The 26,885-nt window shown below is 51.3% G+C and overlaps 1 protein-coding gene across 2 annotated transcripts in view; it reads left to right on the forward strand.

Moving 5' to 3' along the window:
• Positions 1–1,627: 1,627 nt before the first annotated feature.
• Positions 1,628–26,885, forward strand: part of Pkp1 (plakophilin 1) — a 35,795-nt gene continuing 10,537 nt past the window's right edge. For both annotated transcript variants that reach the window (XM_010645113.2, XM_010645114.2), the window contains exons 1-6: positions 1,628–1,768; positions 18,940–19,331; positions 21,866–22,010; positions 22,865–23,072; positions 24,216–24,393; positions 25,780–25,894. In XM_010645113.2, coding sequence (XP_010643415.1) covers positions 1,667–1,768; positions 18,940–19,331; positions 21,866–22,010; positions 22,865–23,072; positions 24,216–24,393; positions 25,780–25,894 — 1,140 coding nt within the window. In that variant the 5' untranslated portion in view covers positions 1,628–1,666. The remainder of the gene's footprint in view (positions 1,769–18,939; positions 19,332–21,865; positions 22,011–22,864; positions 23,073–24,215; positions 24,394–25,779; positions 25,895–26,885) is intronic.

Genomic DNA, 26,885 nt, shown 5'->3' on the forward strand with positions numbered 1-26,885 from the left:
GTTCCTTCCCCTCCCTTCCACTCCCCTCCTCTTCCTTTCCCGTTTGCTTTTTTTTCTCATTTCTTTATTTTTCCCCTTCCTCCCCTTCCTCCTCCTCCTCCTCCTCTTCCTCCTCTTCCACTATCCTGCCCCCCTCCTCCTGCTCCTTCTCCTCCTTTTTCTTTTGTTTTGTTTTGGTTTTTTGGTACTGGAGTTCCAACTCTGGACCTTATGCTTGCGAGGCAGGCAGCAGAACCACTGAGCTAAATTCTCAGCACCACTCCCTTCTTTTTGCACTAGGAATGGAACCCAGAACCTTGAGTGTGATAGGCAAGTGCTCTACTGCTACTGAGCTAGGCCCCCAGCCCTTTTTGATTTTGAGACAATCTCACTAAGTTGCCCAGGCTGTAATTTGAGACCCTCCTGTCTCAGCCTCCCGACTAGCTGACTTTACAGGCGTGTGCCACCATGCGAGGTTAGACAGAGTTTCAGATGGGGGACTCTGGCGAGCACATTAGAGAAAAGAAGCACATCCCTCCTGAGAGGTGCTCGCTGGTACCACTCACCTTTATCCCCAGAGGCTACGTTTAACAAGAGGTGGTGCAAACCTTACTCTGGCAGCTGGGCCACAGAGCCATGGTTTTGCCCTCATGGAGCCACCGGTGTAGCTGAAGGAGCGGTGCCAGGCAGGGAGAGACTGGAGAGCAGACAGGAGAATGCGTGCTCGGAGGCTGGAGGGATTGTCTTGCACGTCCTTGAGGAGGGGAGGTCTTGACCTCAGCTTTAGAAGATGGACGGGATTCGACGGTCGCAGCCAAGGAGATTCAGAAAGAGGAATGATGTGAGCAAAGCCATGAGTGTGTCCTGCAGATTTACTGCTGTCCCTTAGAGAATTCTCCTGCCATCTGTGAAAGGGAGAACTGAGGAGGTGGTGACTGGGATAGCCCCACCAGGAAGCCAGAATCCAGTTCTGATTTCTGTGATCCAAAGCCACTTTGCTGCTAATAACCCTAATGACACTCCGTCCTCTGGCGTGGAGCCTGTCATTTGGGATTTCCAAGCACTGTGAAAACATTAATTACTCCTCATGGGTCCTTTGAGGTTGATCACTCTTCCCCGCTTACCAGCTGGAGGACCTCAAAAATGAAGAAAGGGGTGGAAGATCACCTGGTCACCCAGGGGGCTGGGCTTCACTTTGAATCCAGAGTCCCTTCCGGAATCCGATGGGAGTCAGCCTGCACTGCTCTGTGCTCTGATCTTGGGGCTCTGTGCCTGGAATGTCGAGATACTGCCTGCCTTCCCCAAGTGGGAAGCTGATCCTCGTGGAACGTGGAGTCGTGATTCCCTGGGCAGAGATGACAGTGCTCCAGGACCCTCCGGGACAACTCCTGACTTGTAGGTGTCAACCTTCCCAAAGACCTGGGCAGCCACCAGGCTCCCAGGAAGAAGTCAGCAGATTCTTGAAGTTGTTCCTGTAGCAGTCCGTGGTGGTCTTCCCCTGGGTCCTGGCTGTGGAGGACGTAGAGTCGGAGGTGGCCAGCAGATGACTTCTTCTCTACCCTCCTCCCTCAGGAGTTCAGACCTAACTTCTCTATGGGCATGACAGACCTGGATGCGGGGTGATGCCCTGGGAGGAGGAGGTATGGGTGGCTGTCCTGTCTAACCCTTTCTTTGCTCTTCAGGTTCCATGTATGATGGCTTATCGGACAATTATAACAACTATGGGACCACCAGCCGGAGCAGCTACTACTCCAAGTTCCAGGCAGGAAATGGCTCATGGGGATATCCGGTAAGGAACAACTTCCACCCAAAGAGACCTGTAATGTCTGTCAGGATGGGCTGGGGTTCATGTGGAGAAAGCCTGCACTGGTTGCTAAAAAAGAGTAACACAGGCAGAGATCAGTGCACTGGGATCATCGGGTCTGACCAGGTCTTTTTGCCTGGCCATTATTTCACAGAGGGCCCTGTGTGCAGCCTCAAATTGAGGATGATCGGCTATTTCTGAATGTCTCAAGTGAGAACATTTTAGGAAAAGGGGTATTTTTAAAGTTCATTTCCCAATGTCTGACGCAATCATGGATTTGAGAGAAGTTTTGAATTGTTGAAGTCCATTTGTGGGCCACTTTTTATGTTTCTAGGAAAATCTTGCAGGGGGTTCCTTCTTCAGTGTGTACTGATGGCCATGGAGGGGCTCCAGAAGGTCCTCCAGGGGTCAAGACGGATGTCCACTGCAGTGACTCCTGCAGAAGGGACTTGATGCCAGAGGGGAGAATGTTGCTTGGGTTTGTCAGTTAGATAAATTTAGCCTCAAATTCACTCTGCCACTTTCGGGGCATGTGACTTTGGGCAAGTTACTTTAACCTCCAGGCCTCAGGCCCCTCACAGGTATAAAGCGGATGTAACAAAGTCTACTTGGTATTACCAGAATCAAATGAACCAGTGGGCATAAAAAAAACCCGATTACTATAGTTCTTCAGATTTTAAATAATTAATGTAGGTGGAGACTATTCTAGACCCTTTAATCTTGGTTTTGTCTCTGTCTTCCTTGTGGCCTCAACGCACTCCACCCATCTGTCCATTTACTGAGCTTTGCTCTGGGCCAGGCACTGTGCTGTGACAGATGCCCTTAATGTAATAGTACAACAGCATGGTTTTCTTTCACTCTGAAATCAGGAATATTGGGATACCCGGCACACCAGGTTTCTTGTGCTCCCGTGTTCTATGACTTTCACTTACTTTTGTTGATTTCAACATTGGCCTCACTATTCTTAGCAGTTCTTTTGGGGAGGCCTTGAAAAGTTGTGCAGATAGGAAGGAAGCCTGCTTCTCCGTGGGAAGCTGGGGTTCAGCTTCTTGGGGTTCCAGGATCACCAGTGCTTGCTTTGAGCCATATTACTCACAGTTTTCACTCCTGATTGTTGAAGATCTGGGATTCCAGGCAGGGGAGAAAGTGGGTGGTTTATGAGTTTGGAGCTCTTTTGTCATTGGCACGATTCCTTCCTTCTTTCCTTGTCTCTTGTTACGACTAATTTTGAAGGCTTGGTCTTTCTTGTACGTTACAGGTTGGGAACTAGAGGGAAGAATGAATTAAGTTCACTAAAAATTTGCTTCCTTTGTTTTTTTTTTTCCCCTGATTGTTGTCAGCCGACACCCTCAGTGCACCATAAACCAACTGATTGAGCTCAGTAAGCTGGCAGATCAGGCAGGGATGTGAAAGGGCTTTGACACAAAGGAAGATGGCCAGACAGACTCCGAGAAAACGTCTTACTGATGCGGGATAATATGATTAGGTTAAACCCAAGGAAGCCAGATTACTGGACCGGCAGTCCCAAGCAAATCATTATGCTAACAATAGAGATGTCATGTGTCTGTGTGTGCATGAATATTCCCAGATGAAAGCTTAGAAGTTTCAGATTCTACCCTGGTTCTGTGACTAGACAAAATCGGGACCACTTTGGACATCATAAAATTCCCGTGCATAAAATGGGAGTGATGACACCTGTGTGTCTGCTCCACTCGCAGGTTGATACCTGTAAATGTTATCACACGGACGGTGTACCCTGCAAATGGGAGGAGGTATTCTAGAAAACATTCTTCTATGGCCCATGCTGTGCCCTGGGCCTTGGTTAATTAATCCTCAGCTATTTCACTAGCCCTTAATGCTCCCAAACAGCCCCCACCCCTCCCTCTGCCCATTTTCTAACCAGTGAAAATCCCTTTCCTTCCCCCACCCTAAGGCCCAGCCCTCCTCACTCCTTTGCTGGCAGGACTGCAGACGTGACTCATGACAGGGTAGCTGCTGAGGCATGTCCTGTCTCCTCTCAGTTCAGGAGAGGCTATGGGAACGGGGAAGAGCTGAGCGCACACAAGGATTTGGCAGAGGGAGGGGGCCGAAAGGGGAGGAAGTGGAATAATTGATATTGGAGCCAGACATATAATCAGCCAAGCACTGGGCAAAACCAAATGGGGTCCAGATTTAGGGAGGAAAAGAGCGGGAGAAATGGTAATAGAGATCTGTGGTGCGAGATAATCCCATGCCTGTGGGATTTTCCCATGGATGGCACAACTGCCTTGGAATGCCTTATTTCCCACCCGCTGAGGAAACCAATATGGTGGCCAAAGGCAGGGAACAGGTAAGAGGGTGTGGTTCGTCTGTTCACACATGGTCAGCATGTTTTTGGGAGCTTCTGAGAGTTAATGAAGGACCATTTCCTGCAGATCCTTTTATTCACTCAGCCAACTGGTATTGCACCATTGCTGGGGCACGGCTGCCAGAGAAGTACAGTGTGGACACTGGTGAAAAGACTCTGCCCCTGCCCTCAGTGAGCTTCCAATCAAGTTGGGAGAAGTGGAGGCCAACAGACAAATATAATGCAAGCTTGTAGTAGTTTCTCTCCTGGAATATTACAATCAGACCTTCCCTGCTCAAAATATTTCTAGAACTACCTTCCATGTATTTAGGAGCCATATAAGAGCCAATATTATTTCCTTATTGCCATGACCTGTGTTTGATCAGAAACAGTGTCACCCACGTTGAGCACCTCTCTGCTCAGATTTGGCTACAACTCCAAATTTCAAACCATCTTCAAATTGCAAAGCTTTTTTTTTTGGGGGGGGTTCAGTGAGTATATATTTTATTTATATATGTAAGGACCTTATATATTTAAACTATTTTAGGCAGTTCCAAAAGCAAGTTCTGCTGGGTGTGCTGGTACACAACTGTAATCCAGAGGATCTCAGGAGGCTGAGGCAGGAGGATCACCATGAGTTCAAAGCCAGCCTGAAGTGAGACTCTGTCTCAAATAAAAAAAGGAAATTCTAACAATATTTTAAAAGTATAGTTTTGCCTTATATTCCTAATCAGTTAATAGCCTTCTGATTTAAAACCACACTATAATTTATGAAAATTTATATCACAAATTTAGGAAACTGAATATAGAGCCTTGTAATAAAATACACCCTAAAGCAAGCTTAATCTGAGATACAAAAAGCAGCAGGGGCTTAAGGAATATAGAAGACTGGTACAAAGAAAGTCATTGAACCAAGTGAACTGCTGTTCTCTGGTCTCAGGACTCCCTCCTGTCCTTCAAAGACAGGACACTGGAGAACATCATTGGTGTCCCAGAGTCCCACAGACCTCAGGCAGAGCAGGGAGCCAGCAAAGTGGGGTGAAAGATGGGAGCCCCCTACCCCCACCGCCTGACCCTTCAGATTGAGCTCTGCTGTCCCAGTTCTCAGAGCCAGACTTAGGAACCTCAGAGTTCCAATGCAGATTACAGTTTCCCGGAAGCTCAGCCCCAGAGAGGATAAATTACTCATTAAAGGCCACACAGCTGGTTAATGGTGCAGCAACCTAGATCCCTGACCTCCTAACTCCTAACCTGGTAGAGTTATATTTTCATTATTTCAGATGTTTGTATTTTTGTGTGACGGCCCTTGTATGGGTTTCCACAATCTCCATATTTTAACACTACAGCGGTGTTCCAGGGACTTGCAAAAGACCCGTAAACTCAAATCCCTTCATCCTCTCTTCCCCTGCCTTCTAACTTGGCCTACTCTATGGGGCTCCAACAGGAGAAACAGAGAAGCGGCCCTGCTTTTGCCTTCCTGGATTCAAGCTAGGTTCGCTTGGCTAAAAACATTAATGGGTTAGGGTAGGGTTACCAGATAAATTACAACAAAGTACAATGTCTGAGACATAGTTTTACTGAAAACTTCTTTGTTATTTATCCCAAATTCAAATACAACTGGGCCGGGGATTTGGCTCAGTGGTGCCACCGCCTGCCTCACAAGCTCAAGGTCCTGAGTTTGATCCTTGGTACCAAAAAAATCAAATACAACTAATATCCTAATTCTGGCATTTGCCTACGTCTGGCAAATGAAATGCCTGGTCATTCCTGTAATAAAAATAAGACTTGAGCCGGGGATTTAGTTCAATGGTTCTGGCGCCTGCCTCACAACAGCAAAGGCCCAAATTCGATCCCCACTACCAAAATAATAATAATAGTAAAAATTCATAAAAATAAGACTTTCTTAAGCATTTCCCTCCTGGGCTGGTGAATTCAAGCAGAATTATCAGACTGCAGCCCTTTCTGGTAAGAAAATATAGTTGTCCTCCTAATGTCACTTATATACCTTCCTCCACATCAGCTAAGACCAAGATGAGGGGAATAGACAGCTGGAACCCCTGGAAGGTATGACACTTCTATTCCAAAGTTCAAAATGGGCTTTATCACATGGGTGTGTCCCAGATAACGCTGATGCAAGTGAATACTTTTGGTTTCCAGAGAATACATCTAGATTCAGATTGGCAATCCCCTTTTCTGTCACCTCTAGCACTAAAGGGCTATTTTCAAATCGAGAAGCACATCTTGACCTCTCAGTTCCTCTAGGAGTTATAGCAAATAAAATGTTCTTTGGTTATGGGCTGGAGTAGATCATCCTTCCCAGGATCCAATCTGTGGAAGAGAGAAGCTATACAGGAATCATCAGGCAGGAAGTCTGGAACAGGGCATACCATGGTTTCCGCCATTTTGAATCACTCCGCCATGTTTATTTAAATCCAGCCTTGCACCCTAGGAGTGAGAATCCCCAGGAACATAATGAGGGAGAATTCTGCCTTTGTCCTGGATCTTTCTCTCAGCCCCTTGCCTAATGATGTATCAGTATTTGATGATCCCATCGTGACAGGGTCTTTTGGAAAATGTACTAGAGACCCTTAACCTTAGCCTGAGGAGATCTGATCCTGCCTACCCTGGAAGCAACTTGAGTGAGCCCTGTTACAGATGAAAGACTATGGTTGCACTAGGTTCCAGTGGGCCGTGGGAAATCCAGATGTAGTGCTTTCGGGTCTGCAGTTCATCTGCAGTCAGTTAGCTGTGTTGACTGAGTGTCCACAGGGCAGAGCCAAGTGCCAAGTACTGCAGAGGGGCTGCCAGGAAGACCCAAGACCCTCACCCAAAGAGGAGCAGGCAAAGACTGTCTCTGCCAATCCACGGTTAATGGGAGCTGTGCCCAGAGGCAGCTTGGTATAGAAGAATGGGCTCTGGACTTTGACCATGAACTTTAGTTTCAAATCCAAGCTCTGCCCCTTAACTACCTGCATGATTCTAGTCAAGTTCTTCATCTGGTTGAGCCTCAGCTTGCCCGTCTCTAAAATGAGTGAGAGTTCTTATCTCAAAGGGCAGTAGGGGGATTATGGACAGAGTAGCAACAGGAGGCTTGTATTCCAGTCTCAGCTGGACTACTACAAGTTGAAGAACTTGGAATGGGCTTCGCCTGTCTAGAGCGTGGTTTTCTCAATGGTGGAGAAAGGCATTTGGACTAGAACTACCTTGCCAGACTGATTTAGGAGTCTGTATGGTTCTGAATAGCTGCAGGGCCCCAAAGATAAACCTTTGTGGTCTCCCCAAGGTTGGCTCCTCTGGCTGATCTCTGCTTCAGGCCTCCAGGTGGATAAAGACGTCAGTGCTTCCTCTGTGCTTTCATCCAAGCACCTCCTGGCACCAGGAAAACAGCAGCTAATTAGCCCTTGCAATGAGATGGGGGAAGTGGTAGGATTTCATTTATGCTGGCTTTACAGAGGAGAAACTGAGTCACAGCGGGTATAGCTCTGTTGAGTGGCTCCCCTGACTTAAAACTCAGACACCATCCCCACTTCTCAGCTCTGAGTGGCATTTTCCAGGTGCACTGCCTGCTCCACTCTGTCTTTTCTTGAAAAGTCTAGGTGAGGGAAAGATGGAGCGTAGGCCACGGGCTCCTGCTCCCAAAGGACTGATTGATGTGTTTGCCAACTCAGTGTCCCCGCTGCCAGCTTGTGACTCACTCCCACCCAGCCCTGGGAGATAGGAGGGTCCCACAAGAGCCCCAGGCTCTCACCCAACAAGAAAAGGCAATGATCCTACTTGCCAAGGGACAGCATGTGCTTCTGCGAGGAAATGGAGGCGAGGGAGCACAGACAGGCGGCTCCAGGAGCGCCCCTCCCTGGGAGAGACAGCAGCAAGCATGTGGCACATTCTCATAGGCAAGTCACTGCTACAGGGACACTCCCTGCATTATACTGAAGCAGAAGTCTATAGCAAGCTTCTGTGTCCGTAGGTCCCTGGGCATGGGCCCTCCTTTATGAGCCACAGACCCCAGAGTGGTTCTCCCTTGGTCCTGTTTCTGGCACCCCTAAGCCTGGGGCTGAACAAGAGTTCCTTTTCATGCCTCTGTACCCTTCATGTCTGACTTTAGCCTCTAAGGCGGCTTGAGGCCCTTCCTTCTGGCCAAGGACTGGGGAAGCCAGGGAAGTCTCTTTAGAGGGCACAGAGGACACAGAAAGAAGGAAGAAACTCTAGTCTGGGGTCTGGTTCTCCACTGTGGACCAGGGGATTCTGGCTTGGACCTTCTCTCTGCTGGGCCTTGAGTATATGACCAGCAAGATCGTCTGCTCGCTGCTCTGACATCCATATTTGGTGTCCTTGCTCTGCGGAGAGAGGCTGAAAGTTGTCTCATGGGGAAGCATGGGCCTACAGAGGCAGGAAGACATGTGAAACCATGTCTAAATGAAAATGCTGTCCCCTAGGAGACCCACCAGGTGGAGGAAGTGGGAACAGGCTCCTGGTGGAACTAAGGCAGAGATGGCTCCTGAGCCCAGGGCTGTGGCCTGAAAGACTCTTGCTGACCCTTCACAAGGACTTGACATCACCCCAGGAGGCAGCTGTTTGCGAGTTGCTGGCTCCAGAGGCCTGGCCGCCCCCCTGCTCTTCAACGGCCAACCTGAGGGGGCTAGAACTCTAGCTGCCCCTCTGAGCTGAGTGTACCTGCTGGCTTGCCCCATCCTCCTGCCCCAGTGAGGAGCAGCAAAAAACCTCATGGTCACTGGCCTGGGTGTGGAGCCCTGCGCTGAGGAGGGAAGGGAGGGCCAGGGCAGTTGGGTTAGAATGTGCAGGAGAGAAATCACTGTGGCAGCTGCAGAGCTTGTGTGAAGTGCCAAGGGCAGCCAGCCCGGGACACCATCATCAGCAGACCCTTCTTGGAAGGTCTATGGGGAGAAAAGCCACTCTTCCAAACGGAAGCTGTCCCTGGCTTGACCAACCAGCCAGCCGAACTTCACAATCTCAATCCACTTCGTTTGAGCTCTGAGCTTATGTATGGCCAGGCTGGGAAAACTAATGCTTAGAGTCACGCACCTGTACTCAGCTTCTCCCATCCTAATCAGATATTGGGAGGCGGATAATCCTCTGGTCACAGAGAGTGGAATGGTGTCTTCTCCCAAGAAGGAAGCTTCCCCAAAAGTTGGCTGTTGCTCCCTTTCCACTCATCCCCAAACACACATGTTCCAGGGACAGCCTCTGAAACTTTAGAGGAAAGAAATAAAGATAATTATAAACTTCTTTATTTTTCTCCAGAAGAAATTAGTGGAGTTTTTGTTTGGGGCCCTTTTTTAAAGAGATGGGAGGTCTTGAAAAATGAATCTACTCAACCAGCAAGTCCTCAGCGTCCTTACACTACAGTTAATAACAATGAACAGAAAGGATATAATTGCAGCACACGCTGACTTAGACCTCTGCAGCTTTGCTTTCCTGCTCTGTAAATGAAGAGGTGGGCACAGAGTCATGGAGCTCTGGGGATGGATGACAAACCAGTGAGGTGTCCTGAGGCTGCCTTGGCCCCTCCACGTTCTCACAGTCAGCTCTCGAGTCCTCTGTAATTCGGTCATCCTTTGAATTAGCATCACATGTGGAATTTACTCAGTGTTTATGTTTTCATTTTGGCACTAGATCCTTCTGTCTCTGCAGGACTGGCAGATAGGATTGGCAGATAACAAGGTATTGTTATTCCAATTTGATGTGCAGGGAAATAAAGCCCAGAGCAGCGCAGGGGCTTGCCTATGGCCTCATAGGCCACTTTGGGAGAACTGAGCCCAGCAGACTTGAGGAGGCGTGAAGAGTGGGGAGGGGAAGGAAACAGGAATGGTAGGGGGCAGGTGGGTCAGGGCTTCTCCCCTGCCAGCCTTGGAAGGCAGGAAACAAGGGACACCAGCAAGAGCCATGGAAATAAAGCACAGGGGGATCTTCTAGTGCCTCTTTGCTGGTTTGCGAATTTTCCTTTTGTCACTGCGCCCAGTGAGACAAATGCAGCAGCATTTCCCAAGTGGGTGGAAGAACCATCCCCACCCTTTGCTAGGGTGAGGCCCAGCTTTCTCCCCCAGGGCCCTGGCAAGTCTCTGCGAGGCCTGCCTGCTCCAGGAGAGCAAACTCAGCTGAAAAACAAAATCAAATGGGGGTGGGGGGGTCGTGCACAGAGACACAGGTGCGGGAAGCAGCCACTCGGCCCCTCCCACTCCGCCCCCACCGTGGCACCAGGGCGTGGCCAGGAAGGGGAGGAAGCTTCTGTGTTCTTGGGTTGAGCTGGGCTGGTCAGGAGGCTGTGATTTCAGCACGGACTGAATCATAGATTGCCAAAAGCCAGAAGCCTTATAGGGAGGTCTAGGTGGGGAAACTGAGGCTTGGAGGTGCAAGGTGGTTGCCTAAGGCTGCACAGCTAGATAAGGGAAGAGCCAAAACCAGCACCGTCCTCAAATTCTGCGTGCATGCTCCTGCCCGCTCCCACATCCTGTTCCCCTCGCAGCTTTGGATGACTCTCCAGCACTGGCACTCTGTTGCTACAATTTTTTAAAAATCATCATACCAGCTATCATTTATTTATGTTTCAAGGAATTACTTTTAAATTCCACTGCATATATACACACACACACACACACACACACACACACACACACACATATATATATATATGGAATTACTTTTATATTCCACTGTATATATACACACACACACACACACACACACACACACACACACACACATATATATATATATATATATGTATATATATTTTTATTTTTTATTTTTTATTTTTTTTGAGACAGTGTCTCACTATGTAGTTGAGACTGCCCTGGAACTCACTATGTAGCCCAAGCTGGTCTCGAACTCACAGCGATCCTCCTGCCTCAGCCTGCGGAGTGCTGGGATTACAGGCGTGAGCCACCACACCCGGCTCCACTGAATATATTTCAAAAAGAAACTGTCATAAATTCAAATGTGCAAAAACAGTGACCTATGCTGCAGAAGAAGACTAACCATGATCCTATTAGCTGATAAAAATAAATAGGGTGTAACAACATGATTTACCTGAGAGAAATTTTTGGTTTGTTTTACTCAGACAGGGAGACTGGGCAGTGATAAAGAACCACTCTGGCTTCCACGTAGGTGTTTACTCCATGGTAAGCAAATGGAGCAAGGAAGAGCTTCCTGTGTGCTTCTGTGGTAGTTATTGCCCTGTTCTTGGGTCCCCTAAAGTCACCTCAAGCCACCAACAGCACATGGCCAGCACTTGGGTAGACTTGGAGTTGTTAATCATTTGGGTTTTGGTTTGTTTTGTTTGGTTTGGTACCGGCGATTGAACTCGGGTCCTTGTGCTTGCGAGGCAGGCAGTGGAACCACTGAGCTAAATCCCCAGCCCTTGTTAATTATTTGGGATGATTTTCCCCAATCTGGCCCAGCACGCAGGCAGGAGAGCTGAGAGCCAAAGGGACAGAGGCCTATGTGGTGCCAACCAAGGCCTCCAGTTCCATGCCCGGCAAAGACGTTTCTAATGGAGCAAGTCAGGATGATGCTTCTGAGTGAGCGTCTGCAGAACCCTGTGCTGATGTTGAGCTCTGTGGGATGAGTTGCCCTTTGGACTCAAAGGAGCAGCCCCAAGCTCCTTCTTGGCATTCAGGAAGCAGAGTGGGAGGGTTCAGGGCCAGCGAGGGACCTGCCCTCACTCCAACCACCCCACAGTATTGGAACAGCTCTCTAAACCCAGAGAAGTTCAGTAAGACACCTGAATAATCCGGGTGACCGCAGGGCTCAGCCTCTGTTACTGATCTTAATATCAGTCCAAGTTTTGTGCTCAGCAGTGCATCTGAGGCAGGTGTGGTTGGAGAGGTACCAAGCAGTCACTGTCCCGCACCTGAGTGCTCATGTGTGGTCCTAGACAGGTGGGCCAGATGTTATGACCACAAGTTCTCCTCGCACACTAGAATCCTTGGAGGTAGAGGTTCTTTCAGTCCACTGGGGCGGGGGCAGTAACTGGATCACAAAGCTAAGAAACTGCACTCTTCTTAAGTGTTCAAGGACCTCCCACAGTCAGCCAGAGGAGGAGGAGGAGCAGGTACTTCCTAGGCCCAGAATCCCTGAGGAGGAGGTCTTCTAGGAGTCAGCCAAGCACTGGACAGAGATTTGGGCAGCGTTCTTGCAGAGAGCCACTGGTGTGCAGGCTCTTTGCCATTTAGACTTTGTTCCTGTCATCAGTCTGGTGGCAGGGTGTCTGCAGAAGATGTCCTTGCAGAGAGGCCAGAGACGTGAATCCTGGTCAAGGTCTGTCATATCTTAGCCAGGTGGCCTTGGGCAAGCCTCACATTCTGCAGGCTTTGTACACTTGGAGGGAGAATGAGGCTGCATTCTCTGCCCTGGTGTTTTATTGGTGAGATGATACCTGGAGAAGCCCTCTGCAGACTGCAAAACACCGCTCCTGCTGGAGCACCCCAGCACATGTTCAAGGAGCCTCCATAGATCTTCCCACCCAAGTTCACCCTTAGCAAAGTGTGTGTGTGTCCCAGGCATGCATATGGCAGTGTGTGTGTGTGTGTGTGTGTGTGTGTGTGTGTGTGCACTCATCTCCCATAAGGGAGATCTGTTATCCAAACCCTGCAGGGCCCAACCAAATGTCCCTCCCTCAGAGTGAGCTTTTTGACTCTCTAATCAGCGGGGTAGATTCTTAATAACTTGGCTCTGTGTGGAGCAATTCGGGGTCAGGTATGCATCTTCCCTTGAGGTGTTTCCACAACTCAGCCTTTGGCCTTCCTCTTCTTGGGACTAGGAAACACCTCTGGTCGCACTGCATAGGGTGGCATGAAGACCAGCCAGCTTCCCTCTGACATCCCAGCACAGACTGGGGGCCCTAGCCCAAGGGGATTTTCTTGACCTCAAATGGCCCAGGAAGCTGGCCCATCTTCCAAAGCTCCAAGAGTAATTTCACATCAGTGTGTTCCCTTCCCCTTCCCCTCCCTAGATGACCTGTCACTGTGACAGTTGAGTCATCCTCTGGGTTAGAAAGCCAGAAGAGAGAACCACCAAACACGGGCTCTGGGAAGGCAAAATGACCAGGCCAACTTGTTTGAGCTCACAGGAGAGAAATGGCTGAGAGGGCCCAGGAACTTCTGTCACTTGGGCCTGTGACAGCTGATCAGAAGTGAAAGACACATTCCAGAAGGAAACAGGTATCTGCATGCATGTGAATCAAAGGTCCTAGTTCCCAAGCCCATCCTAGGAGTGTCAGAGCTGAGAAAAACCTACTTCTCAGTGTGGAAGGAGAGGCAACTGAGGAGCATGGGGGACAGAGACAGAGAGGGGTGCTGGAGCTCGCATGGCTGGTGGTTTAGACAACAGATGGTAGGGAGTGTCTGCTCTCAGCTGGGGGCCTCCCCCTGACCACCGTGAGCCCTGAGTCTGATCCCTCACCCACTTACAAGGTCTTGGTGCCTAGAGCCAAGAAGCCAAGATGCCTCCTTCACCCCAGATTCGTGACCTCCCTGGAGAGAGTGTCACCTCCCTAAAGATCCCCTCCCAGCAGCCCAGAGTTTTAGGACTTTTTTACTTGGGCTTCCACTATCGCCATACTTAAGAAAATTTGCCCTCATTTTTCAGCAAACATTTGTAAATACTGGCTGCGATGTGTGCTCACATTTCTACTCTTCAAAGGTTACAAGGGACAGTGACCATTATTAACTAAATCTCTGGGAAAAGCTATGCTCTCAGAATGGGCGCCACAACTTTTGTCTCTTCTCAGTAGATGCAGAGCTAATCACCCACCAGTCAGTGCCCTTCATTTCCTCAGTCATCCATCAGGTGGCTCGTCAGGGGGGTCCGCTGGGCAGGCACTTCTGCTCTCAGGGTGCTGGTGACAGAACTATGGGTGTAGCTCCTCCTGCCTTTGAAGACTCTGCAGTGAGGCTCACCCACAGCCTCCTCCAAGTCCAACAGGGACTGCTGGGCTTCTGAGCTGTGGGGCTGCTCTGTCCACAGCAGTGTGCCAGGAAAAGAGAAGAGGGCTGACCCTGGGCGGAACCCCTGCTTCTCAAGAGGGCCGTGCCCAGAACAGTTGCGGACTGACACTCTCTGTGCTGAGGTCCCATCTTTGGTGATTCAGGCTCAAGTGCTGCTCCAGCTTGCTGAGTAAGCAGCCCCCCTGGAAGAACTCCCCATGCCCATGCTGTGTGTATCCTCACAGGCACCTTGCTGGGAGAGGATCTGAGCTGTTTAGCCCTGCGTGACCAAAAGAAACCCCAGCAAGATGCGAGAGGGCTGCTGTGTGCTGCACGAGGGCCTCTCACTGGTGCTGAACAGGCAGTGATGGGTGCTAAAAATGACCCGTAGGACCTGTCCTTGAGGGTTTCCATTCACTGTCTTTTCTTGGGAAAGCCTCGTGCAGGCTCTAGAGGCACAAGGACCCCAGAAGTTGTGTGCATACTCACTTTCATGTGAAGGCTGAGGGAAAATCCCCTTGCTGCAGGTGGCTCTGTTGACCCATGCTGGGTGTGTGACTCGCAGGACAGAGCAGGGTGTGCCCTGAGGGAGAGCTGGTTGGGCCAGCCCCACCTCGCTGCCAGAAGCTTGGTTTCAAAATGGGCTAATAGCCGGGCACACAGACACTCTTTTTCATCTCATCCTACCCAGCACATATACAGCTCCCAAGGAGCCAGGCAGCTTCTGTCTGGTCAGCCAGAGTTAGAAAAGAGCCCTCTGGGACTCACTGCCGACCACCATGGGCAAAAACCCAGGCTGTGATGCCAGCATAGGTGTGCGGGCTCTGTCCAGTGCCCTCTCGCCTTCTAGGAGCTCATTTCATGTATGGTGGCCCAGAGGCCGTGAGAACCCCAGTGCCTAGCAACCAGAGCAGAGTCTTCACCCCTAGCACAAAATTTCACAACCAGTCATAGCACCACTTTCTGTGAATATTTTCAGGGCTAGGCATCATTGGAGAGCTTGGAGGAGTGACAGGAACCCACATTAGCAACTAGAGAACAAATGAGACCATAAGTAACTAGGTGCATGAAGGACACTTGAGGAGGCCATGGCAGATCAGGCTTCGTGGAGATGAAGGTTCGAGCAGAGGCCTGGGGCAATAAAGGTCAGATGTGCAAGCAGAAAGGCCAGAAGAGAGACACAGGACAGAGATGAGGCTTAGCTGAAGCAGGGGTACAGGTTGTAGCTGCTTTCCTGGGACAGCATAAGGGGCTATACTCGGAGGGAAAGAGATGGCTGGACAGGCACTTGCCTTGTAAGAATCAGAGACATTGCAGGCTGTCCAGCAATGCCAGGTACTAGTGGAAGCTTCCTCTGAGGGAGGCAAAGGACAAGGTATTACAAGGCAGGGACCAGAGCCCCAGGGGCTGGCTGGAGGCAAGTAGGAGGTACTTTGGTTACCTAGGGGGAAACTGAGGAAAGTCACAACCACAGTCTGTGCAGCAGGGAAGGGGCAGAAAGGATTCTCAGATGGAAAGACAGACAGACACCATCTCCTCCTGAATAGCTGTGGAATGACCTTGGATAAAGTGGAGCTTTTCCCATTTGAGGCCTCCTCAGACTGCTGGGCTCTCTCCAGCGAACACCAACTAGATTCACATCTTGGAGGTCCTGAGTCTGGAGCTGCAAAGGCTTCATTTGATTCACCCACTCAATTTCCTTACTTGCCAAATGGGGGGTGGCCTCTGAGAGCTTCCAATTTAGGAATAGGAAGAGGAGGAGCATTAATTGGGGGTTAAAAGAACACACTTCTCCAAGAAGGGAAGAAAGCTGCCTAAGTTATCAGCAGAAAGAGAGAATAGGATCAGGCTGGGGAGGCTCCCAGAGGGAACCGTGTTCCAGGCCTCTCTTGGCCTGTGGTTCTGACTGTTGACCCCCAGAACCCCCATTGGAGTCCAAGTGGAGGAACTTTGGGTGCACCCTGGCTTCAGCCTGAGTGGCCTAGCTTGCCCTTTGGTTGAAAGGTCAGCCCTGCTCGCCGGAAGCTGAGTTTCTAGTCTGGAATGTTCTGATCCATGGATCCTCCCACCCAAGGCTGGGGTTCCCCAAGGACGCATGGGATAACCAGACCAGGAATGTGCGTATATGTGTGTCACTGTCCTTTATATTCAAAGAGGAGGCTGACGGCAGCTCGGTATCAGAGTGTTGGGCTGGGCATTGGCCACAGAGCTCCCTTACCTGCTGCCCACGGGTGCCCACGGCCCACACAGTCTCTTCCAGCTGCAGCTGTTCCCTTGGGACCAGGAGGAGTGTTTGGAAATGCAGGGAGGGAGCATTTTTGCTAATCACAGTGATGGGCATTGCTAACACTAAACATCCTGTGATGTGTGGGGCATCCTGCAGGATGAAGACTTGCCCTGCCTTGCAGATGCCAGCTGCAGCCACGAAAGGAAATACTTCTGTGAGTCCCAGCAGGAGACTTGAGGAATACTCCTGGATTCCCAAGTCACTGCTGCCATCTTAGCCTTAGAGGCGGCAGCTACCACTGGTTCACAGACCACCTGTGCAGGGAGGACGAGTGCAGCCTGCCTCGTCGAGCTTTGAGGGGAACTCAAGTCCCTTGTGGCTCTGGGGGATGACAAGATCTAGTTGAGAAGTTTCTGTCCTGCTTGTCAAAGTGACAGCACAGGGACACCATGATGGAAAAGAGCCATCCGCGACTGTCCACACTTGCCATCCTTGGACAACACAGGCCACCGGCACTGTGACTCTAGAAGCTGGGGTGGGGCGCCCAGGAGTAGATGATGCCATCGGGTGTGGCTGCGGAGGGCTGGCAGATGCAGTCCCACAGGAGCATCCCAGCCTTCCCCTCCTTGCACTTCCCCTGGGGGTGCAGCCAGCGCCTGTTCCTGAAGGGCAGCTACCCCAGCTGAGACTTGCCAGGGCTGCTGTGGCTCCTTTTCCCAGGCGGAGAGCAAAGCCCAGAGCCTGTGTCGGGTCTAATCAGCATGATCACATCTTCGCTGGGTTTGGGCCAGGCGAGCATCTGGACTTCTCATCAGGTGTCTGAGATGACGTCCAGGTGTGTCATTTACTGAGAACAAGGGAGCTCCTTGTTGCATTTCCTTCTAAGGCTTGGCCTGTTGTTGGGGAGGCTCCGCTTTCCCTCCAGGGCCACCTTCCACCTTCCTTCCCCAGAGGAGAATGCAGTGCAGCCACAGCCAGAATCAGGGGAGGCCTTGTTGCATATTTTTCATGTCAGCGGCAAGGTGCCCACTCCATGTCCAAATGCTCAGGAATGCCCAGCTCCTCTTCCTCTGCTTTGTTACTGTCCATTTGTGCCTCTCCAACCCACAGACTCCAGTTTCCTTTGGGGTAGGCTGGTTTGACCCAGTTCAGGCAAGAAAATTTCAACTGCCTGAATACACAGCTGGATGTGTGGGTGACAGGGATGCAATGCCATTGCCAAGGTTAACAGTTGGTGGCTTCTGAGTTTTGGATGTGACTTCTAACTGGCAGCTTGACACACAGTCGTTCTGGGAGCTTGAACCATGGATGTTCCTGCTTTCTGTGACTCCTTGCAGAGTTGAAAGAGGACCCAGGAGGGTCTAGGGATTTAGCTCAGTGGTGCCACACCCACCTCGAAAGCTCATGGTCCTGAGTTCGATCCCCAATACCAAAAAAAAAAGAGGACCCAGGTGAAAGCCAGCCCCTCCCAGTTGTGTGGCTAGATGCGGTGCAGAGGGGGATCGCCCAGAACCCCCACCCCCGTCTCTGTCCTCACCTCTGTCTCCCCTGGGTGGGGCAGGCTGGCTCTGGGCTGGTCGTGGGCCTGGCTTCTCCCAGCAGAGGTGAGTCCCAAGGCAGCACCTGTGTGGAGATATTTTATCAGGCTCCATGTTGGTCTCCTGGTGTGAGAACAAGTCCCAGCAGGCCAGACCCACCAGCTTGCAAGCTCCTGGGAAAGTCTTCCTAGGACAGTTCTGTCCCAGAGCGAATTCCTACTGAGGGTCAGGCTTTGCAGACTCCTCCCAAGGAGGCTAACCCCACCCTGGGCTCACAGAAACTCAGGGATGCCTCACTGTCCAGAGTATATTTTCCTGTCGGTTGAGCCTCTGCCAGCATCTCCCCACTGCAGCCTAACAGTAAAGCCCAGAGGCCCAACATGTGAACTACCCCACAGCACTGGGGCCATCTAGGAGCCACATGGGTCCCAAGTGGCAGCTCCTGTTATAGAGGCCCAGGAGCAGGAATATGGTGCCTCTGGGACCCAAGGCCTGTTACCATTTGCTCCTTGCCCTGGCAAAAAGGAGGCAGCATGAGGAATATGGCAGAAAATGACAGTGGCAACAGCTGTGGCTGGAATAGATGATTCTGAGCCCCGCGTACAAGTGACCCAGGAGGTCTGGGTGTGTTAAGAGCTGCTGGGGTCTGGGAATGACCCAAGGTGACAAGGCGAGGGCCAGAGACACAGCTCAAGTCTCGCTCTCATCCTCACCTCACCAAGGGACCGTGGGAAGCCCTCTCCTCTCTCGGCCTGCAGCCTCCTGCTGAACTTTCCCCTGGTGGCCAGTCACACTTTGTTGGTGTGACACTAAAAACTATTTCCACATTGCAATCCAGCACTCATTCACTGCTGCACAAAACCACATGTGCACTATGCTCTGGTATATTATTTTATACTATTTTTAATAATGATGAGCACAGTCCACTACAGTGATTTGCTAATCCATAGTGAGTTGCAATCTGCAGTTTAAAAAGTAATATAGCAGACAATGGCTAAGGTTCCTTCCTCTCCAAACATTCCTGGGTCCTCTCCAGGAAAGAGCTGTATGCTCCGGCCAAGCAGAACCAGGATCCCCCTGTCAGGAAGTGTGGCTGATTCTCTCTCCTTTCCTTTGTCCAGATGTATAATGGGACCCTTAAGCGGGAGCCGGACAACAGGCGCTTTAGCTCCTATAGCCAGATGGAGAACTGGAGCCGGCACTACCCACGGGGCAGCTGTGCCACCCCCGGCGCAGGCAGTGACATCTGCTTCATGCAGAAAATCAAGGCGAGCCGGAGTGAGCCCGACCTCTACTGTGATCCAAAGGGCACCCTGCGCAAAGGCACGCTGACCAAGGGCCACAAGACCACCCAGAACCGCTACAGCTTCTACAGCACCTGCAGTGGCCAGAAAGCCACCAAGAAGTGCCCTGTGCGCCCACCCTCCTGTACCTCCAAGCAAGAGCAGACGTATGTGCCACCCATCTCCTGCAACAAGGACTTGTCCTTTGGCCACTCAAGAGCCAGCTCCAAGTGAGTGCTGCTGGGTTGGGGCGGGGCCAGCCAGGACCCAGGCAGGGAGCAAGGGCCAGGTGGGGACAACCAGGGCCTCCATGACTTCTCAGCACAAAAGGGTGACTGAACCTGACCTTGAGTATGCAGCTTGTAGAGGCCACAGGTTATGAACAGAGGGAGGTCACCTAGAGAAGGCTAGGGGGCCAGTGCATCTCCAAGTATGTTCTGCCCTGCAGCAGTATCGCCATCCCCTGGGTATGGGTAGAAATGCTCATTCTTGGGTGTGTCAGCCCTATTGCCTTGAAACGCTGGGAGGGTCACTGATGTGTGCCCCAGAAAGCCCGCCAGGTGACTGATTCACACCAGTCTGAGGCATGACGATCTTGACCCAGGTTCCAGAAGAGCAAGGGAAGGTGCCCTAGAATAGACAGGAGAATAGGTTATGGGTTATGTTATAGCGTGGGTTAAATTTAAAGGACATGAAAACTCTAGAGGGATGTGGTCTAGTGCTGAGGAGCAGAGTCCAGCTCTGGTCCACAAGGGCTAGAGAGCCGTTGCCCAGTGGGAGTGGAGACCCAATGTGGGGCCCTGTAAAGGCGCAGGCACAAAGAAGCTGGGGACCACTGTGCGACGCATTACCCTGAGCCTTGCCTGTCAGGCTCAGAGGTCCAGGAACCATCCAACTGTCCTGTATCACTGACCATCATTCATTTATTTTGGCAAGTGTTTACTGAGCATCTACTACATGCCAGACTCTGTGGTGAGTGCAGGGAACACAGCCAAGAATTAATTATTCTTCACAAGGCCCTAGGAGATGTGCATTCTTTGACTATCACGGTCCCTTCCACATAGGCATTATCGTCCTTAAGGAGGGAACGAGGCACAGAGATGTTAACTAGCTTGCCCAAGGCCACAAAACTGACTCCATACCCTGTGCTCTTTCCTACTAATATCACACTATTCTGAAAACAAGGAGAACCCATTATAAATCTTCTCCTTAAAGGATCATTTGGAAAAAAGATTAAGAGCTCTCACCCTCAGAGATGGATCCACCCAGAGGCCATGAATGGAGGGTCTGGGTGAGCTGCTGAGGGGAGGAGTGATAAGCCATTTAGAGGTGACATTTCATTGAGAAAAACAGGGCAGGGCAAGGGATCCTAACTTAGTGCCAGAGAGCTCTCCTTCTTGGAAGGTTTTTCCAGAAACAAGGCTGGATCACTCTAGCTAAAATCATGACCATTCACTGAGCACCTGCTATGGGAAAATGTGAGTCTCGGACACATGAGAAGAGGGCTCCCTGTGTAAATGGGAAGGGGACCCATGGAGTAGGACTAAGGACCACAGAGGATTTGCCCTTGCCCTTGGGGACCTTGCCATCAGTTAGGAAGTGGGACTTGCTCAGATGGAAAGGGCTGCTGTCACTCCATGCCATTGGGGCTGGAAAGGTTCCTAGAGAGGGGCCCTTTTCCTGGGAGTCTTCAAAGACGTGGGACTCCAGTAGCCTGGGGCATGCCTGAGACCTGACAGTCTTGCTTTAGTGGGCCCTTGGTAGGATCTGGGGAGTGTGCAAGAGGACAAGAGTGGAACCTGACTACTAGGTTAAAACATGACATTTCTGGTTTTGTGACTCAAAAAATGTGGGCTATCAGACATTTACTGTGGTCTAACCTAATCTACATCCTTGTATTTCATTTGAAGCAATTTGAACTTGAACCTGCAGAATTCAGGAGCTGGTGATGGTTTCTGAGCTGGGGAACGATCCAGGGGATAGGGTTTTAGGACAACTTCTCTGGTTAAATCTGTAACATATTAGAAGGGGGAGCTTGGAGGAAAGAGCCGGGTCTCCCTCCAGGAGAGCGATCCTGATCCAGAGTAAAGTGGTGGCTGGGAAGAGGGGTAGATGTGAGGATTTTTTTGTAGTAAGAGCCAGTAGGACCTGGAGATGGATGGATTGTTGGATGAGTGGGTTGTTGGATGGATGGGTTGTAGGATGGATGGATGGATGGATAGATTGTTTAATGAGTGGATTTTTGGATGGGTGGATTGTTGGATGGATGTATTGCTCGATGGATGGATGGATAGTTGAATGGGTGAATTGTTGGATGGATGGATGGATGGATGGACGGATTGTTGGGTAGATGGATTATTGGATGGGTGGATTGTTGGATGAACTGATGGAATAGACTCAGCCATTCTCTTCCATCTTCCCAACACCAGCACAAACATGAGGCAGGTTGAGGCAGGGCTTCCCTTCAGGGAACTGAGTAGCATTTTGCAGTGTAGAGACAACTGGCTTGTACAGACCTTAACACAATCCATAACTAGGCCTCATCGCAGCTAGGGTCCCTTTGGGAGGAAATCCTGTGTGTGAGCCTGTCCCTTCTCTAGGGGAACTGGCCCCAAGGCCTTCTCCAAGTGGGGCAGCCTGCCTTGATTTGACCCTCTGAAGGGCAGATGAGGCTGTGTCAGCTCAGATGTGCAAGGAAGATTCTGAACTACTCACGAGGGTGCCTGGCTCCCCCGTGACACAGCCCTGCTGCCTGTCCTCATAGAATCTGCAGTGAGGACATCGAGTGCAGTGGACTGACTATTCCCAAGGCTGTGCAGTACCTGAGCTCCCAGGATGAGAAGTACCAGGCTATCGGGGCCTATTACATCCAGCACACCTGCTTCCAGGATGAATCCGCCAAGCAACAGGTAACAGCCACACGTCTTCCTCCCAGTAGGCCTGGGCAGTGCCTGGGTGTGGCAGCCTGACCCTGCATTTGTCAATCGGTGGGGGCACATGCAGTCGCCTCCTTCTCACCCTGCCCAGCTGCCAGGATAAAGAGTATGTTTGGTATTGCCCAAGGTCAGAGCTGGCATCTCAACATGCAAAGCAAATCCCTCTGTTGAGTGGACATTAGAAGAATGCATTTCCACCCACTGGTCATGGAAAAGAACTTTGAGTGAGAGCTATAGGTCAACAGAAATCTCTTCTCAAATTCCGATTAGGAACACGACGACCCCCCACCTCTCCGCTCCCTCCTCCCTCTGCCTCTCTTCCTCCCATAATCTTCCTCAGGTGGGGCTGGAAGGAAGGACATCCATGGGCTCTGCAGTCCAGCCCAAGATGTTATGCCATAAATTCGTTTCCTAGGGTCCAGGTTTAGTCAGCATGGAAGTTTCTGGTAGGAGAAAGAGCTTCCAGGAGAACAACTCTCTCCTGTCTGTGCTCTGCCTGAGGATTCTGAGGTGCCTACATATACATTTGCTCATCCAGCTCTCACCATCGTACTCCAGAGGAGGAAAACAGAGCTCAGGAAAGAAGGGCAGCTTGGTGGCAGTCACCCAACTAGGATGCAGTCTGAATCCAGGTCTTTTTGGCTTCTGGCTGTGTCAGTTACCATTACCTCCTGCTACTAGTCTATTTTGGTTTGCTTGGGTGTTTCTAAACTGAAAGTAGACTTTTTTTGGTCTAAGAAAAATCTACTTTCAGCACAGGATAATTGGCTAGGCCTCCTCCTACCCCAGCCCCCGCCAACAGGGCAATGTGGCAACTCTTCCTGCAGGTCTACCAGTTGGGAGGCATCTGCAAGCTGGTGGACCTCCTCCGCAGCTCCAACCAGAACGTGCAGCAGGCTGCAGCTGGGGCCCTGCGCAACCTGGTGTTCCGGAGCAACACCAACAAGCTGGAGACCCGCAGGCAGAACGGGATCCGTGAGGCCGTCAACCTCCTGAGGAGAACCGGGAGCACGGAGATCCAGAAACAACTGACTGGTAGGCAGCGCAGTGTGGAGATCCAGGAGGGGCTATGCATGGCTGCTGGCTGTTACATCCAGCACACCTGCTCTTCAGCCCTGACCCGAGTCACACCTGTGCAGATTTCACCTGGGCTCCAGGTTAGCATATTTTCCCAACATAGGTGCTCATGATTTCAGCTAAAGCAACCCAACTCAATTTCTGGAAAAATCATCCAAGGGGCCAAACTCTCGGGCACTGGGTCAGAAGCCACCTTACCCTGAACTGCTTGTCATCTTGCAACTACCAGTCCAGTGTCACCACTAACTGATCCCTCTCTCTCTCTCTCTCTCACACACACACACACACACACACACACACGCGCGTGCGCGTAAAATTCTGGTCTTTTTTAGAGGGCAAGAAGAGAAGGGCTGATATCCAGGCAAGATCCATATGCAGCAGAGCCTGGGATCTGCAGGTCATGGGGAGAGAGCAAAGCTTTTGGGGTCCATTTACAGATCTTTAACATCCACCTGCGTGCCAGCTACTCGAAGCTCTCCAGGGGGAGCATTGGAAAGAAAGGTTTCACTGTAAAGACCTCACATTCCACCAGGACAAGTCCATGTAGAGTAACAGTTGATGAGGACTTCTGAAAAAACTTTCAGATGGAAACACATTAGAAGACCTCATGTGCTAAGATTTATATTTAAAACCACTGATTAGTTGGGACTGATGGCATGAATCTATAATCTCAGCTAACTGGGAGGCCGAAGTAGGAGACTCTCAAGTTCAAAGCCCGCCTGAGCAACTTAGCAAGATCTCACCTCAAAAATAAAATTTTAAAGAGGGCTGATGCAGCCAGAGGTAGAGTGCTTGCCTGGTATGTACAAAGGCCTGGGTTCAATTGCCAGTATCCCAATAATAAATAAATATTAAAGCCACTGATCCATCAAATATATGTTGGTCACCTTCTATGTGCTACATTTTGACCTCCACAGAGAAGTCTAGGTGCTCTCTGTCCTCAAGCCCAGTAGGGACATTGAGAATGGGCTCATGAAAGAGTCCGAAAATAGATTCAATGGACCAAGGCTACCAGAGAGGATCCACTTGCTAGGCTTGAGGCAGGGAACCCCTGGTACCTCTGATCCTGCAAATGCTGAGGTGACTGTCTCCATCCCTCAGGGCTGCTCTGGAACCTGTCTTCCACGGATGAGCTGAAAGAGGAGCTGGTGGCCGATGCCCTCCCTGTCCTGGCTGACCGGGTCATCATTCCCTTCTCGGGCTGGTGTGATGGCAACAGCAACATGTCCAGGGACACGGTGGACCCTGAGGTCTTCTTCAACGCCACAGGCTGCCTGAGGTAAGAGAAGAGGGCACAGGGAGTCTTTCTGCCCCAGCCCTGACCCCTTCCCCAGGCAGTCACATCTCTGTCAATATCTGGCCAGGGGCACAGAACCCTGCATCCAGCCCGGCCCTGGCTCGGGGATGAGGGGGACAGGCTCTAAAATGAGGGGCCAGGCATGGCTTGCCAAGTCCTTAGGTCTGGGTGAGGCTCAGGACCCCATCACCTCCCTTGATACAATTAGGAATGTAGCAGACACAAATAAGAATTGAAGAGTGGAAATGGCTGGATCTAAATATTCACACTGGTTCAATAATCCACCCCTCTACTCCTGGGAAATGCATATCTTGTGCTATCTTGAAGAGCATTCTTTTAGACAAAAGTCTGCTGATTGGCTGCTCATGAGTCACTTTCCCACTGTGGTGCCATAACCATTTGCTATGTTCTTTGGCATGAAGATGGCACTGCTTTGCCCAAAGTTGTCTGAGTTCCACACCAGGGTGTGGTAAAGCCCCTGTGTGGCTGCTAGAGGAGGGATCTGGCTCTGCTTATTCTCAGAGCAGAGGTTTCCAAGCGGAGGGGTGAGCGCCCACCTGGAGTGTGGGACCATGCAGCAAGATCCCCCTTAGGTCACACATTGCTCCAGTAGGGTTTGTCTTTCCCGACTCCTGAGAACCCCCAGAATGGTGGCTGCAGCTGGCATGAACTTCTGTGTCTCAACTTGTGCTTCTCCCGCCAGCCTCTAGCAGCAGCCTCCAGGGAACAGAGACTGGAGAGATGAAAAGCCAGTTAATTAAGGACTTTATGGGGCTGCAGGGCCACTGGGAGCAACAGCAGACAACACACACACACACACACACACACACACACCACACCAGCAGCACCACCAGCAGGCAGAAGGACCCACACTGCGTGGGGATGAACTATCTCTGTGGCAGAACACAGCTTGCTTAGGGAGGTGGGTGCAACTGGTCCCTATGGAAGCCCCCCAAGCTCCATTCCCCCATCCTGCACCCCCCAGAGATCCTTCCTATCCCACAGAAGATGCCCAGCCTGCAGGAGCTTCCAGCTTCGGCCCCTTCCACCCACTAGACGTGGTTGGCATCTAGTGGCACTTGGGGGCTGCCCCTTAGTTACTATGGAGCCACTGAGAGTAAAGGGCCTGGGATAAATTTTTCTTTCCTTCCTTTTTTCCTTTCACTTTCCTCCTTCACTCTTTTCTCTGTTTCTTCTCCTCTTCCTTTCTTCCTCCTCCTACCACAACCTCCAACCTCCATTGCCTTTCTGCCTGCCTGTCCCACTCCCATCTGCCCCTGCATGTTTCCCCTACACGCTCTCCTCCCTCCCTGTCCTCTCCTCGCCCCCACGGCTCACATCCTCCGACCTCTCTGTTCTGTCCCACAGGAACCTAAGCTCTGCCGATGCCGGCCGCCAGACCATGCGGAACTACACAGGGCTCATCGACTCCCTCATGGCTTATGTCCAGAACTGCGTGGCAGCCAGCCGCTGCGACGACAAGGTGAGTGTGCACTCCTGATGGCACCTTAGCCTCAGTGTCCAGAGTTGCCAAGCCCAGAGCCACCATGCAAGTCAGTGAGCCCAGATCCTCAGACTCCAGGTCCTGCCATTTCCATCTCCCAGATCCCACGAGGCAGGGTTCATTCTCTGGATGGCTTTGAGGCCTGGCCCTGTGACAGGACAGACAGATCTAGGGCAGCAGCGGAGGTTTCGGAGGCTGGGCACAGCACTAAGGAGCACACTCGGAGCCACACAGCTCCTGGCACTCCGATGTATCCCGGGGCCTCCATGCCCTTCCTTCTACCACAGCTGTCTTCCCACTGCCTCCAAGACACCATTGGCAGGCCACCTCCTGCCAGCACAGACAGAAGGGACAAACCATGAAGGGAAGATAAGCTGCAGGCTGGGTTACTTCCCCCATGGCTGACAGAGGCTCAGTAGGCAGGGAGACCCAGCAGTGCCCAAGGGTCAGGTGGGGCCTCGTAGTACTGGAACCCTGGGCACCATTCCCCTGAGGAGGGGCTTTATCTCCTCTTCCCTCCCCTGGAAGTGACAACAGGGCCCCAGAGGACAGCCTTGTCACTTGGCACCCCCCACCCCAGTTCCCCTGAACAAAGTGATTTTCTGCTCTGGAAGCCGGATTTCCTCAGAACCCCTGGCCTAGAGGTCCACCGAGGGCAGGTGACGAGGGTGGGCCCAGCAGGCACTGAGTCCTAGGTCCTGGGGCTCATGGCGGTGTGCATGTAGCACCCGTGACACTGGAGGCTGAGGAGCAGCTTCGGAAAGAGGAGGCAGGAAGGGCCGCGGGGAGGAGAGGTACTGGGCTGCTCCTCGGGGAGGTCGTTCCAGTCAGCACACAGTCCCCACTGCCTGTCGTGTCCTTAGGAACCGTGGGGATGGTTCCAAGGTGCCAGTGGCTGCCAAAACCCTTGGATGTTTGAGCGCCTTCTATGATGTGGCAGAGTGTTTTCATATATATATATATATATTGA

Source organism: Fukomys damarensis, unplaced genomic scaffold (genome assembly GCF_012274545.1).
Source record: "Fukomys damarensis isolate Sample0158 unplaced genomic scaffold, DMR_v1.0_HiC HiC_scaffold_11, whole genome shotgun sequence".
NCBI lineage: Eukaryota > Metazoa > Chordata > Mammalia > Rodentia > Bathyergidae > Fukomys > Fukomys damarensis.